The sequence below is a fragment of the Lissotriton helveticus genome, chromosome 5_1 (genome assembly GCF_964261635.1).
Source record: "Lissotriton helveticus chromosome 5_1, aLisHel1.1, whole genome shotgun sequence".
Classification (NCBI taxonomy): Eukaryota; Metazoa; Chordata; class Amphibia; order Caudata; family Salamandridae; genus Lissotriton; species Lissotriton helveticus.
Genome location: NC_136065.1, coordinates 2,133,115,116 through 2,133,130,605, shown reverse-complemented (window position 1 = coordinate 2,133,130,605; position 15,490 = coordinate 2,133,115,116). Strand labels below are relative to the sequence as shown.

Here is a 15,490-nt window from a genome sequence, read left to right as displayed (position 1 = left end):
GGCCTAGGGACTGCCACAGGTGGTGGCTCATGTGAGTTTTGCGCAATTGCTTGTTCCTTACACTTCTGAATGTTTTTAGGCATCATGTGTTTTGGCGGAGGTTGCATCACCTGCCTCCCCCTCCCCGTGTGATGCGTCATCCAGTCGAGGGGTCCAGGCTGTGGGGCATCACCTATACCTCCCATCCCCCCAACCCAATCAACCGTCAGGTGCCATCCAGTGGAGGTTCCTGGCCTGTGGGTGAGGGGATCCGGGCTTCAACGCTGCCCATGAGCACACAGCCGTGCACCATGCCTGTTTGTGCACACAGGAGCACACAGCTGTGCACCATGCCCTTGGGTGCACACAGGAGCATACAGCTTTTCACTCTGCCTGTGGGTGCACACAGGAGCACACAGCTGTGCACCATGCCCGAGGGTGCTCACAGGAGCACACAGCTGTGCACACTGCCAGGGATGCCCATAGCAAACAGCCAGGGATGCCCATAGGAGCACACCGCTGTGCACAATGCCCGTGGGTGCACACAGCTGTGCACACTGCCAGGAATGCCCATAGGAGCAGACAGCTGTGCACACTGCCCGTGGTTGCACACAGGAGCACACAGCTGTGCACACTGCCAGGATTGTCCATAGGAGCACACAGCTGTGCACACTGCCAGGGGTGCCCATGGGAGCACACAGCTGTGCACACTGCCAGGGATGCCCATAGGAGCACACCGCTGTGCACACTGCCCGTGGGTGCACACAGCTGTGCACACTGCCAGGATTGTCCATAGGAGCACACAGCTGTGCACACTGCCAGGGGTGCCCATGGGAGCACACAGCTGTGCACACTGCCCATGGGTGCACACAAGAGCACACAGCTGTGCACACTGGCAGGGATGCCCATAGGAGCACACATCTGTGCACCATGCCCGGTGGTGCACGTAGGGGCACACAGCTGTGCACACTTCTCATGGTCTGCTCATAGGAGTACAGAGCCGTGCAGATGCAGCCAGGACTGAGATATTTCTCTGCACACAGCATCACCTTCCACTAGGTGACAACAGCCGACAGAGCACGTGACGCTGCTCACGTTTCATATAATCTATGTATGCTGAGCTCTGAAGAGCGCCAACCTGGAGCGGGCACTCGTCCTCTAAGAGACCGCAGAGGCACCATACAGATGGACCACTCGAGCTCCCAACAATACTGCGTACACCAGAGCACAGGAGCTGACCGTCACAGCACTTGGTGAGCAGCCACCGGTCCGGGTGAAGGGACTCTCTGACCGTGACAGCACAGCACTCTGGGAGCAGCCACCGGTCCGGGTGGAGGGACTCTGGGCCACTAACCGTGACAGCACAGCACTCGGTGAGCAGCCACCTGTCTGGCTGAAGCGAGACTCTGCCCGTGACAGCACAGCAGTCGGTGAGCAGCCACCGGTCCGGCTGAAGGGACTCTCTGACTGTGACAGCACAGCACGCTGTAAATAGCCACCCGTCTGGCTGTAGCGACTCTGCCCGTGACAGCACAGCACTCTGTGAGCAGCCACCGGTCTGGCTGAAGGGACTCTCCGGGCCCTTAACAAGACCTGACCGTGACAGCACAGCACGCTGTGAGCAGCCACCGGTCCGGGTGAAGCGAGACTCTGCCTGTGACAGCACAGCACTCTGTGAGCAGCCACCGGTCCGGGTGAAGGGACTCTCTGACTGTGGCAGCACAGCACGCTGTGAGCAGCCACCCGTCTGGCTGAAGCGAGACTCTGCCTGTGACAGCACAGCACTCGGTGAGCAGCCACCGGTCCGGGGGAAGCGAGACTCTGCTTGTGACAGCACAGCACTCGGTGAGCAGCCACCGGTCTGGCTGAAGCGAGACTCTGCCTGTGACAGCACAGCACTCAGTGAGCAGCCACCGGTCTGGCTGAAGCGACTATCTGACTGTGGCAGCACAGCACGCTGTGAGCAGCCACCGGTCCGGGGGAAGCGAGACTCTGCCCGTGACAGCACAGCACTCGGTGAGCAGCCACCGGTCCGGGGGAAGCGAGACTCTGCCTGTGACAGCACAGCACTCGGTGAGCAGCCACCGGTCTGGCTGAAGGGAGACTCTGCCTGTGACAGCACAGTACTCGGTGAGCAGCCACCGGTCTGGCTGAAGCGACTATCTGACTGTGGCAGCACAGCACGCTGTGAGCAGCCACCGGTCCGGGTGAAGGGACTCTCTGACTGTGGCAGCACAGCACGCTGTGAGCAGCCACCGGTCCGGGGGAAGCGAGACTCTGCCCGTGACAGCACAGCACTCGGTGAGCAGCCACCGGTCTGGCTGAAGGGAGACTCTGCCTGTGACAGCACAGCACTCGGTGAGCAGCCACCGGTCTGGCTGAAGCGAGACTCTGCCTGTGACAGCACAGCACTCGGTGAGCAGCCACCGGTCTGGCTGAAGCGACTATCTGACTGTGGCAGCACAGCACGCTGTGAGCAGCCACCGGTCCGGGTGAAGGGACTCTCTGACTGTGGCAGCACAGCACGCTGTGAGCAGCCACCGGTCCGGGGGAAGCGAGACTCTGCCCGTGACAGCACAGCACTCGGTGAGCAGCCACCGGTCCGGGGGAAGCGAGACTCTGCCTGTGACAGCACAGCACTCGGTGAGCAGCCACCGGTCTGGCTGAAGGGAGACTCGGACTGTGACAGCACAGCACTCGGTGAGCAGCCACCGGTCTGGCTGAAGGGACTCTCCGGGCCCTTAACAAGACCTGACCGTGACCGCACAGCACGCTGTGAGCAGCCACCGGTCCGGGTGAAGGGACTCTCTGACTGTGGCAGCACAGCACGCTGTGAGCAGCCACCGGTCCGGGGGAAGCGAGACTCTGCCTGTGACAGCACAGCACGCTGTGAGCAGCCACCGGTCTGGCTGAAGCGACTATCTGACTGTGGCAGCACAGCACGCTGTGAGCAGCCACCGGTCCGGGTGAAGGGACTCTCTGACTGTGGCAGCACAGCACGCTGTGAGCAGCCACCGGTCCGGGGGAAGCGAGACTCTGCCCGTGACAGCACAGCACTCGGTGAGCAGCCACCGGTCTGGCTGAAGCGACTATCTGACTGTGGCAGCACAGCACGCTGTGAGCAGCCACCGGTCCGGGTGAAGGGGCTCTCTGACTGTGGCAGCACAGCACGCTGTGAGCAGCCACCGGTCCGGGGGAAGCGAGACTCTGCCCGTGACAGCACAGCACTCGGTGAGCAGCCACCGGTCTGGCTGAAGGGAGACTCGGACTGTGGCAGCACAGCACTCGGTGAGCAGCCACCGGTCTGGCTGAAGGGACTCTCCGGGCCCTTAACAAGACCTGACCGTGACAGCACAGCACGCTGTGAGCAGCCACCCGTCTGGCTGAAGCGAGACTCTGCCTGTGACAGCACAGCACTCGGTGAGCAGCCACCGGTCTGGCTGAAGCGACTATCTGACTGTGGCAGCACAGCACGCTGTGAGCAGCCACCGGTCCGGGTGAAGGGACTATCTGACTGTGGCAGCACAGCACGCTGTGAGCAGCCACCGGTCCGGGTGAAGGGACTCTCTGACTGTGGCAGCACAGCACTCGGTGAGCAGCCACCGGTCTGGCTGAAGCGAGACTCTGCCTGTGACAGCACAGCACTTGGTGAGCAGCCACCGGTCTGGCTGAAGCGACTATCTGACTGTGGCAGCACAGCACGCTGTGAGCAGCCACCGGTCCGGGTGAAGGGACTCTCTGACTGTGGCAGCACAGCACGCTGTGAGCAGCCACCGGTCCGGGGGAAGCGAGACTCTGCCCGTGACAGCACAGCACTCGGTGAGCAGCCACCGGTCCGGGGGAAGCGAGACTCTGCCTGTGACAGCACAGCACTCGGTGAGCAGCCACCGGTCTGGCTGAAGGGAGACTCGGACTGTGACAGCACAGCACTCGGTGAGCAGCCACCGGTCTGGCTGAAGGGACTCTCCGGGCCCTTAACAAGACCTGACCGTGACAGCACAGCACGCTGTGAGCAGCCACCGGTCCGGGTGAAGGGACTCTCTGACTGTGGCAGCACAGCACTCGGTGAGCAGCCACCGGTCTGGCTGAAGCGACTATCTGACTGTGGCAGCACAGCACGCTGTGAGCAGCCACCGGTCCGGGTGAAGGGACTATCTGACTGTGGCAGCACAGCACGCTGTGAGCAGCCACCGGTCCGGGTGAAGGGACTATCTGACTGTGGCAGCACAGCACGCTGTGAGCAGCCACCGGTCCGGGTGAAGAGACTCTCTGACTGTGGCAGCACAGCACTCGGTGAGCAGCCACCGGTCTGGCTGAAGCGAGACTCTGCCCGTGACAGCACAGCACTCGGTGAGCAGCCACCGGTCTGGCTGAAGGGACTCTCCGGGCCCTTAACAAGACCTGACCGTGACAGCACAGCACGCTGTGAGCAGCCACCGGTCCGGGGGAAGCGAGACTCTGCCCGTCACAGCACAGCACTCGGTGAGCAGCCACCGGTCTGGCTGAAGCGACTCTCCGGGCCCTTAACAAGACCTGACCGTGACAGCACAGCACGCTGTGAGCAGCCACCCGTCTGGCTGAAGCGAGACTCTGCCTGTGACAGCACAGCACTCGGTGAGCAGCCACCGGTCCGGGGGAAGCGAGACTCTGCCTGTGACAGCACAGCACTCGGTGAGCAGCCACCGGTCTGGCTGAAGCGAGACTCTGCCTGTGACAGCACAGCACTCGGTGAGCAGCCACCGGTCTGGCTGAAGCGAGACTCTGCCTGTGACAGCACAGCACTCGGTGAGCAGCCACCGGTCTGGCTGAAGCGACTATCTGACTGTGGCAGCACAGCACGCTGTGAGCAGCCACCGGTCCGGGTGAAGGGACTCTCTGACTGTGGCAGCACAGCACGCTGTGAGCAGCCACCGGTCCGGGGGAAGCGAGACTCTGCCCGTGACAGCACAGCACCCGGTGAGCAGCCACCGGTCCGGGGGAAGCGAGACTCTGCCTGTGACAGCACAGCACTCGGTGAGCAGCCACCGGTCCGGGGGAAGCGAGACTCTGCCTGTGACAGCACAGCACTCGGTGAGCAGCCACCGGTCTGGCTGAAGCGACTATCTGACTGTGGCAGCACAGCACGCTGTAAACAGCCACCCGTCTGGCTGTAGCGACTCTGCCCGTGACAGCACAGCACGCTGTGAGCAGCCACCGGTCTGGCTGAAGCGACTATCTGACTGTGGCAGCACAGCACGCTGTGAGCAGCCACCGGTCCGGGTGAAGGGACTCTCTGACTGTGGCAGCACAGCACTCGGTGAGCAGCCACCGGTCTGGCTGAAGCGAGACTCTGCCCGTGACAGCACAGCACTCGGTGAGCAGCCACCGGTCTGGCTGAAGGGACTCACCGGGCCCTTAACAAGACCTGACCGTGACAGCACAGCACGCTGTGAGCAGCCACCGGTCCGGGTGAAGGGACTCTCTGACTGTGACTGCACAGCACGCTGTGAGCAGCCACCGGTCCGGGTGAAGGGACTCTCTGACTGTGGCAGCACAGCACTCTGGTAGCAGCCACCGGTCCGGGTGAAGGGACTCTGGGCCACTAACCGTGACAGCACAGCACGCTGTGAGCAGCCACCGGTCTGGCTGAAGGGAGACTCGGACTGTGACAGCACAGTACTCGGTGAGCAGCCACCGGTCTGGCTGAAGGGACTCTCCGGGCCCTTAACAAGACCTGACCGTGACAGCACAGCACGCTGTGAGCAGCCACCCGTCCGGGTGAAGGGACTCTCTGACTGTGGCAGCACAGCACTCGGTGAGCAGCCACCGGTCTGGCTGAGGGGATTCTTTGGACCCTTAACAATACCTTGTCCATGTCCTTAGAGCGTGACCGTGCACACACCTGTCAGCATCATTCATAAAAGCAGCATACGACCACCGCCCATTCTACAGATGATCCAACTCAAACTGTCGGACTGTGAAGGTGCACACACCCACGGGGCACCACAAACCCCCAGTTTAGCAGCTTGAGCAGGGCCCGGGTGGCACTTGAAGGTTCTGACCAACATGACATATTTACGTTTTTGTTTTGAGCTCTTTTGTGTTTGTTCAAAGGCTGCTGGCCTCTAGCCAGAAACTCTCACATGGGATGTGTGGCGGGGGGGGGGGGAGGGGGAGGGGGGGGAGAATGTAACAAGAGAACAAGGAAGGAGGAAGAGAGAGGGGTGATGAGGAATGGATGAAGAGGAACTAAAGGATGGGTGGATGGTTCAACAGAAGTATTGAAGGATGTATGAATGATCTAAAGAAAGAAGGGCGATAAAGTGGATGGAGAGAATAGATGAATGACAAAGGTAAAGATGGAAGGACAGAAGGGGATGTATGAAAGACACATGGATGGAAAGAAGGGATGAATAATGGCTGATGTTTGAATAGAAAAGATTAAGAGAAGGAAAGAAGAATGAAAAATACATTATGATCAGAGAAAGAAGGAATTAGGTACGCGAATAATGGATAAAAGGGCAACGTTTCAGAATTTATTTAGGGTGACTAATCCCCTGAATGGCTGATGGGCTCCCTTTGCGAATCGCTTTCTGATCGATACTTCGAACTGTAGATTCCTCACCTTTAGAATATCCCCAGGCGCCAGACTCGATCTGCAATATTTTTCAGCGTAGCCCCTGCACACCAGTAGGTGGTGCCATGCAGCTCCACGTCGAACCTGTTCTACCCCAAAAGTGATGGCTGGAGTCACATAAAAGCGCTGTCCAAGCACGCAGACTCCAGGTCTTTCTATACCCTTTTACAACCATCCGAAGCTAGCTCGTAACTTTTTACTCATCTGTTGACGAGCTTTTTCTTGAAATTCTTTTTCCAATGTGCAAGGGAACATCATGTCCACTCCTAAAACTACAGGGTTTAAACCTTGTGGGGGTTATCGTAAGCAAATGTCTGACAGATCCCCGTGAAGTGTCTCTGGATCTTTGGGTTCGGGCCAGGCTCCAAGTCCTGGAAGGAGTGTGCTCTTGTGCATCTGTAGGCGAACCAGGAACGCAGAATCAAGCTTAATTTTGCCAAACACCGAAGGAAGTTGCTCAAGTCCAGGTCGAGAGCATGGACCGGTTACTACTCTTTGCTGCTCCTGGAACAATCTTCATTGCGGTCAAATCAAATCTTCTGGCAAGTCACAGTCCAAGAACAACCATGAGAAGGCCAAGCGGGGGGCTCTCCAGCCTCCCTCTGGAAGTTTTGAGGACATCAGTGCCCCTCAAACCTGCTCCCCCACCAAAGAGCCAATTCCCCAGCTGATCAGGATGGATGCCAAATTTTAATGGATTGCGCCTTTCAAAGAAACCATGTTGGAAATCTGTGACACCGTTCTGGCTCCCTCTGGAGTACCGTCTGGATCCACAGAGGCCTCCAGTCATGTTATCACCGGCAGATCTGTCTCCTGAACCTTTTCAAGTTCAGCCCGGACTCCGGAACAGAGTCTACGTCCAGCACCAAGATCAACGCTGGTTCCTGCTTGCCGGCACTGGCTGCAACTGGGGCAGAGGAGGGCACTGATCCGGTTGTCCTGTCTGACTGCAAGACAAATCAGCCGTCATATCGATCAGGTCGCATCCTGGAACAGTTCCAATGCAACCGGCACTCCAAACCATTCTTTAGATCAGACTCTGGCCTAAGCCATCCAGCCTTGGATGACGATGGAGCTGATCGATATGAATTTCCACCTCAGTATGAGGATGACCATATCTATTTGGACCTACACGAGACCAATTGATTACACTTTACCTGGCACTGGGCTGGGTTCCCTTCCAGTCCTTCAGTGGAAGAAACAACGTAATTTACTGCAGACTTCAGACAGATAGCCAAAGTCTTGGACTTACGGTTCTCATCTAAGATGAAAACCAATGTCCTCACTGAAGTTTTGCGGCCTGGACAGTCCTTGTCCAAGCCCTTGCTGCCTTTCAACGAAGCTCCGAACTTGTTCCTGTACACCCGTAAATGGACCTCTGCATGAAGACAGACCTTCATCGGAAGACCCTGCTTCTTAGCCTACCACCCTACTCCTGAGAGCAGGATTTGTGCCAACTGATTCCCTATGTGTACCCAATGAGATGGAGATTTAAGGAGAATTAAGGGATTCGGCAAATGGATATTCGCCTCGGTCCATCAACCCTAGCTGCCTGCTGGGAGGTACTTTCATTTGTTATGGCACATGGATGCTGAGATCTTGCTTGCAGTCCCAGAGAAATTACATACCATCCTGGAGCAAGCTATTTAGGAAGACCAGGATGCGGGCAAATATGTCATGAGGTCAGGGCTGGACACTACCAGCTGTTTAGGCAGAGCAGTCTGGAGTAGCGTGGTGGTCTGATGCCACGCATGGATGAGATTAACAGGCCTCTTGCGTGATATCCGGCGTCATTCATGCCTTTTGTTGCGTCTCGTCTATTTGGCGAGAAGGCTGATTCCCCAAGCAATTCAAGGAAAGCAGAGGTACAACATTGTCCCTCTGTCTCTCCACACACACACACACACAAGGCAGTGTCCCCAACTGTTTTGGCGCTTTCAAGGCTTCACCAGCGATGTGCATGCAAGCAACTCCAAGGCCCACTACCCCAAGAACAGGTTTTGAAGTCTGGCCAGGAATCCTGAAGAGACCATCCCGGCCCAGTGGGACAGCAACTCTCCCAGTCCCCAGCCCCTCCAGCAGTATCCTCCAAGCCATTTTAGTTTGCAACCAGCGGTACACAATCCTACCGTGAGTGGCAGAACCAGTCAATTTCTCCTTGGGTGGCAGGCCAGTACATTCAAGAGGTGGCTCCTGCGGATAATGCTTCATTGCTACGCCCTGCTAGCTTTCGGAGGAGCACTTGTCCACGTTGCTGTAGGACGTTCAAGATATTTTGGTGAAAGGAAGCATAGAGTGTCCCGGCTTCGGAAATTGGAACTGCATGTTTCGTCCGCTGGTTCCTAGTGACGAAAAAGCAGGTGTCTTCAAGTTATTCTAGACCTCTGACCGCTGTTTCTTCCTGCGCAAGGGCATCATGATGCTCACTGTGGCCCAGGTTCTGTCTGCCCTGAATCCAGGAAACTGGGTGGTCGGTTGGGCCTGCAGGATGTCTTTGTCATTGTTCCTGTTCTGCAGGCTGACAGGTGGTACTTGCGGTTCAAGTTGAGCCACAAGCATTTTAAGTTTGCTGTGCTCCCCTTCAGCCTCACCAAGGCCCCTCAGGTTTTCCTGAAAGTGATGGTGGTGGTGTCTGTCCTGGATATTTCAGGCTGTAACGCGGGTATCTGTGCACATGTTCTCGAAGCACTAATGCCTTGATAGCCAGAGCAGACAGGAAAGACATTTTGGCTGTTCGGTCCTGCTGGACTTTTTAGTCCAAGTCATTTCACATACCCACCGACTTCGGAAGGTGCGGCTACTGCTTTGGTATTCTAAAGATGAGGAATTTGAAGTTATAAGTATTGATTGGAAGAACAAGTTATTTATCTTTGGCAACACTTTCTGGTGGATTCTGTATCTAACTGTAGATTCCTCACGGCACTCCCACCTTCTCATTCTGTGGAATGGCCTCTTTCCATCTAAAAAGATCCCAAATTACAGGTCTGCACACTGGCACAGATAATTGGTCTATGGACTTCTTGTTCGAGGGCGAGCACAATGTTAAGAAATAAACTGACGTTGCACGCTTAGCTGGCGCATATATGCAGCTCTAGCAGTCACTTCTGGGGCGGAACGTGGTTGGCCCAGAGTCACACACCACCACCTTCTGGCGTGAAGGTACTATGCCAAAAAAACTTCCTGATCCAGTCTAGCACCTCAAAACAGTCTAAAAGTGAGGAATATAGGGTTATTTAGAGTATCCACCAGAAAGAACATTACCAAAGGTAAGTAACTTCTTTGTTTGGGATATGGTTCAGTTTGGGGTGTATTTTATTTTCTGGCTGCTCCCAGCATTGCTTTTACCCCAGACTAAAGGCTGAAAGCATGCTGTGCAAATCTCTGCGACCTAAATAAAAGCAATACTATGTTTCTATTTTAAGTGTCCTTTCTGGGATTCAGTGGGACAGATGTGTGTTAAAGTGGTGTAGTGTGGCACCTGTGGTTAGTAAAGCATATTTTGAGAATCTGTGACTTCCCAAACATGCCATTTTCTGTAAAAGCCTGGGACACTTGTCGATGGTTCTGGATCTCTGTTGGACCCCAGGAGATAAGTCACTCGGGCACTCCTGGCGGGTTCTGCATCAAGGTGGAGGTTCCATTCACTCTTAGGTCTGACTTCTGGTTGGTTCTGGATCACTGTCCGCCTCCAGGAAATGAGTCACTTGGGCATTCCTGGCGGGTTTTGCTCCACAGTGCAGATTCCATTCACTCTTGGGTCTGACTCCTGGTGGGTTTTGGATCACTGTCCGCCTCCAGGAGATAATCTTTTGACAAGAACACGTAGATTTACGAGACGACCCGATATCGCTGCACACACTAGAAACAAGGTCTATGTAACTGCACTATCGAGCAGAGCAAGACGGGAGTAGAGGGAATAAAGTAATGACCCCCACATCCCTACGTTTCCAAGACTCACTATAAAGAGAGAGCCTGAGAAGCTGAAGGCTTATGTGGAATTAAGACTGAAACGTATAATGGCAACATAAGGACCTTAAATGGTGGACAGTACATCCACACTAGAAAATTATCAACATTGAATTGAGCGTGAAGGTTGAAAATACATGATCACATCCTCAATGGTGAAGTAGAGATATAAGCAATAGACCCATAAGGAGGACTCTGAAAATTAACCAGAAGGTCCAGGAGATAAAAGGCAAATATAGGACTTACTAAATAAATTAAAAAAGAAGACATCTTGTTTTTAAAAGTTCAGTCCTGAGGAAGGTGTTTACACAACTTAAAGCTCAAGCACCGAAACGCGTCGACATATGGACTCCATGTGATTTTTATTTCTTTTATAAAAAATTGTGATATTTGTTTGTATATTTTAATAATTTTCGATGTTTTTTATAAAATTTGTGCAACACATGTATATGAATACCAATTGCTTCATTATGTAATGAAATGTGCAAGTTCAAAACACTAACTAGAGATTGTGCCCAACTGTGTATTGTACAATTTTAATTAAATGTTTTCCTATCAATAAATATGAGTATAAAGAGGAATTTATAGAGCCTTTGGATTATAATTTCTTCACATGTCTTGTCAAAAGTTTTGTGATTATCTGCTAAGTGTTTAAATTGTCAACATTTCATTGAATAACACCGAAAGGAACCCCCCTTTTGTTTTGTTTATTAAAACCCAGTCCTTTCTGGTTTTCTGGGAAACTCTCTTCTTTTGAAGGCGCCTCCAGGAGACGCCACTTACTGTCTTCTCAGCAACACTTATAGCCCCCAGGAAATGCCAGTCACTCCTGGGAGAGTTCTTGATTACTGGTGGTAGATTCTGATTCCTAGGCTGATCATTTGTACACTCAGCCTCTGAGTATTCCTTGCAGATCCCAGGAGATTCCAGTCACTAGCACAATCCTTCTGGATTCTAGAGGCACCCACTAGCAGATCGCAGGAGATGCCTTTCACTAGAGCACTCCTGTTGGGTTCCGAGAGCACTCCCGGGTAGATTCCAGAAGATGCTGGTCACTTGTGCATTCCTGTTTGGTTCTAGAGGCACCCTCTGGCAGATCCCAGAAGATGCCTGTCGGTTTGACACTTCTGGTGGTTTCTGTCACTTGCAAATTCAATGTGAAACCACCATGATGGATTTTGTGATTTATTTTGCTTCTTTCCCTGAAATTTTTCCATTCTTTCTTTCTCCCTTACAGCTGCGATTAACCTAGCGAAGTTGAAGCTGTTCCGTCATTACTACGTCATGGTGAGTTGTTTGGAACAAAACAGTACAGGGAACAGAATTGCAGGCGAGGCGTGCAGCGAGGTAGATGTAGACTAGAGCTACAACTGTGAATTACAGTCACACCCTCGATCCGAGCAGGGCTATAGGCAAGGCCTGTCCACGGAGGTGGGTGAGGACTCTGCCGTTAGTGTAGACGCGCTCTGACTCCACCGTCGAGCTATAGATGCACACTCCTGTACACCCTGGCTGTCTAGTGCTGTAGATATACTCTGCCGTTAGTGTAGACGTGCTGTGACTCCACCGTAGAGCTATAGATGCACACTCCTGTACACCCTGGCTGTCGTCTAGTGCTGTAGATATACTCTGCTTCTAGTCTAGACGCGCTCTGACTCCACCGTAGAGCTATAGATGCACGCTCCTGTACACCCTGGCTGTCGTCTAGTGCTGGAGATATACCCTGCCATTAGTGTAGACGCGCTCTGACTCCACCGTATAGCTATAGATGCACACTCCTGTACACCCTGGCTGTCGTCTAGTGCTGTAGATATACTCTGCTTCTAGTCTAGACGCGCTCTGACTCCACCGTATAGCTATAGATGCACACTCCTGTACACCCTGGCTGTCGTCTAGTGCTGGAGATATACCCTGCCATTAGTGTAGACGCGCTCTGACTCCACCGTATAGCTATAGATGCACACTCCTGTACACCCTGGCTGTCGTCTAGTGCTGTAGATATACTCTGCTTCTAGTCTAGACGCGCTCTGACTCCACCGTATAGCTATAGATGCACACTCCTGTACACCCTGGCTGTCGTCTAGTGCTGTAGATATACTCTGCTTCTAGTCTAGACGCGCTCTGACTCCACCGTAGAGCTATAGATGCACACTCCTGTACACCCTGGCTGTCATCTAGTGCTGGAGATATACCCTGCCATTAGTGTAGACGCGCTCTGACTCCACCTTCGAGCTATAGATGCACACTCCTGTACACCCTGGCTGTCGTCTAGTGCTGTAGATATACTCTGCCATTAGTGTAGATGCGCTCTGACTCCACCGTAGAGCTATAGATGCATACTCCTGTACACCCTGGCTGTCATCTAGTGCTGGAGATATACCCTGCCATTAGTGTAGACGCGCTCTGACTCCACCGTAGAGCTATAGATGCACACTCCTGTACACACTGGCTGTCGTCTAGTGCTGTAGATATACTCTGCCATTAGTGTAGATGCGCTCTGACTCCACCGTAGAGCTATAGATACACACTCCTGTACACACTGGCTGTTGTCTAGTTCTGTAGATATACTCTGCCATTCGTGTAGACGCGCTCTGACTCCACCGTAGAGTTTTGATGCACACTCCTGTACACCCTGGCTGTCGTCTAGTGCTGGAGATATACTCTGCCATTAGTGTAGACGCGCTCTGACTCCACCTTCGAGCTATAGATGCACACTCCTGTACACACTGGCTGTCGTCTAGTGCTGTAGATGTAATCTGCCTCTAGTGTAGCTGCACACTCCTGCACGCCCTGGCTGTAGTTTAGTGCTGTAGATGTACTCCGCCTCTTGTGTAGACATGTGAGCCCTCTGACTCCTGAGCAGGGCTGTAAACGTGCTCTGCCTGTAGCGCAGCGTAGAATAGCACATGCGCTGCCACTGATTTGACCACTCTCCTGTCTCTTGTTCTCCTTCCAGATCGTCTGCTACATTTACTGCACCCGCATCATTGCCATCCTCATCAAGATCATTGTGCCCTTCCAGTGGAAGTGGCTCTACGAGGTATGAATTCACTGCTGCGAGCTATATAGTGCCGTGTGTTAGCGAGGCTCTATGGGGTATTTAAACACTGCAGCAAACGTTATAGTGCAGATGGCAAGGTAGGCACCGAGGTATGGAAACAAGGAGTTGAGCTTTATAGTGCTGATGGCTAATGAGACTGAGGTACACACTGCAGCAAGCGTTATTGTGCACATGACCAGTGAGGCTGTATGAGGGATGAAAACACTGCAGCAAGGTTTATAGTGCTGATGGGTGGTGAGGCTCAACGAGATACAGAAACACTGTGGAGATCTGTAGTGCGGGTGGTTAGTGCTGAATGATTCTTAAAAGCCCAGCAGAACCTGAAGGTTTTTTTTTTAAACAGTGACTGGTGCAAAGTCAGAGCTGTGAGTGTCTAGTCCTGCACATGAGGAGCTTCAGACTCTTGAGCCCTCGCTGTCATTGAGAGGTCATTCACTGCTTCAAAGTGTTCCACGTCCAAGCTGAGGGTTTGCAGATCCAGGCACTATAAAGGGCAATGCTGCAGATGATGCTCGGCGCATTGCAAAGACTTGTTGGCAAAGACTGCTACCACAAACTCCGGTAGAGCAGGATGTGTTGCAGAATCCAGGACAAATTCAAATGGAATAATATACTTGTTTTCTGACCCTCTCTGCTGCAGCTGTTGGATGAGTTGGCCACGTTGCTCTTCTTCGTGCTGACTGGGTACAAGTTTCGACCAGCGTCTGATAACCCGTACCTGCAGCTGTCTCAGGACGACGATGACCTGGAGATGGATGCAGTGTAAGTGGAATTGTGATTCCTGAGCGTCTCATCTTGCCCTTGTTCTGTTGCAGCTAAGGCCCATGGAAGGGAGGGCAGGTAACCGGGGAGGTGGCTGGAGATAGGTGCAGTGTGAGTGGACAATGCACGCTTCTCCTGGATCATGACACTCCTTTCCTCACTCTGTCCTGGTAAAAGATCATGTCTGCCTGAAAACGCTGGAGGGGCAGGTTGGGGAGAGCAGGTAAATCACCTCCTGGCCTTATCTGTCCCAGTGAAGGGACTCCTCTCCTTGAAAGATCCATAGAGTCAGGCTAAGGAGGGTAGGTCATTTCCTCCTGTTCTTGTTCTGTCCTGGTGAAGGACATCTCTGCCTCAAATATTTGATGCCAGGTAATCACCTCCCTTTCTTGCTCTGTCTGGGTACAGGGGCTCCTGTGCCTCAGGTCTGGAGGCACAGGTTTAAGGAGGGAGGCATGGGCAGGTGATTGGGGGGGTGGGGGGGAGGTACCTGGAGAAAGGCGCACTGTGCGTGTACATTGTATGCTTCTCCCTGAGCATGTCTCCTGCTTTCGCTCAGTCCTAGTCTGCCTCAAAGATCTGGAGGGGTAGATTGGAGAGTGCAGGTAAATCATTGTGTTCTTGCTCTGTCCCAGTAGAACGGCACCTCTCCATGAAGGACCTTCAGGGTCAGGTTAAGGGAGGGGGTGGGCAGGTAATCTCCTCTTTTCCTGCTCTGTCCCGGTGAAAAGGCTCCTCTGCCTCAAAGATCTGGAGGGGCAAGTTGGGCAAGGCAGGTAACGGGAGGTGGCTGTAGATGGGCAGTGTGAGTGGGCATTGTAATCTTCTTCCTGAGCATGGCCTCCTGCTGTTGTCCTCGCCTTAGCGTCCACCACGGTAGACACTAGTTGAATTGTTATACTTCCTAATATCCTTGATGAGACACAAAAGCCCTTTGGCAAATTGGATGCTCACTAACTACCCTGCTGGTCCTGATTGGTTGGAAGGGTGTGGGTTTGTACTGTGGTCTATTTCAGAGGTGTTTCAGTGTTGTGCATGATGACCAGTTGTGTTCTTGCCACTGTTAAGAAATAGCATGCTCAAGCTTTTAAGGCATTGCTGTCTAG

The 15,490-nt window shown here is 53.6% G+C and overlaps 1 protein-coding gene across 1 annotated transcript in view; it reads left to right on the top strand.

Annotated features, from left to right (window-relative positions):
• Window positions 1-15,490, top strand: part of GPR107 (G protein-coupled receptor 107) — a 315,329-nt gene that overhangs the window by 234,381 nt on the left and 65,458 nt on the right. Inside the window, exons 15-17 of the mRNA XM_078646219.1 lie at window positions 11,799-11,848; window positions 13,518-13,601; window positions 14,263-14,384. Coding sequence (XP_078502345.1) covers window positions 11,799-11,848; window positions 13,518-13,601; window positions 14,263-14,384 — 256 coding nt within the window. The remainder of the gene's footprint in view (window positions 1-11,798; window positions 11,849-13,517; window positions 13,602-14,262; window positions 14,385-15,490) is intronic.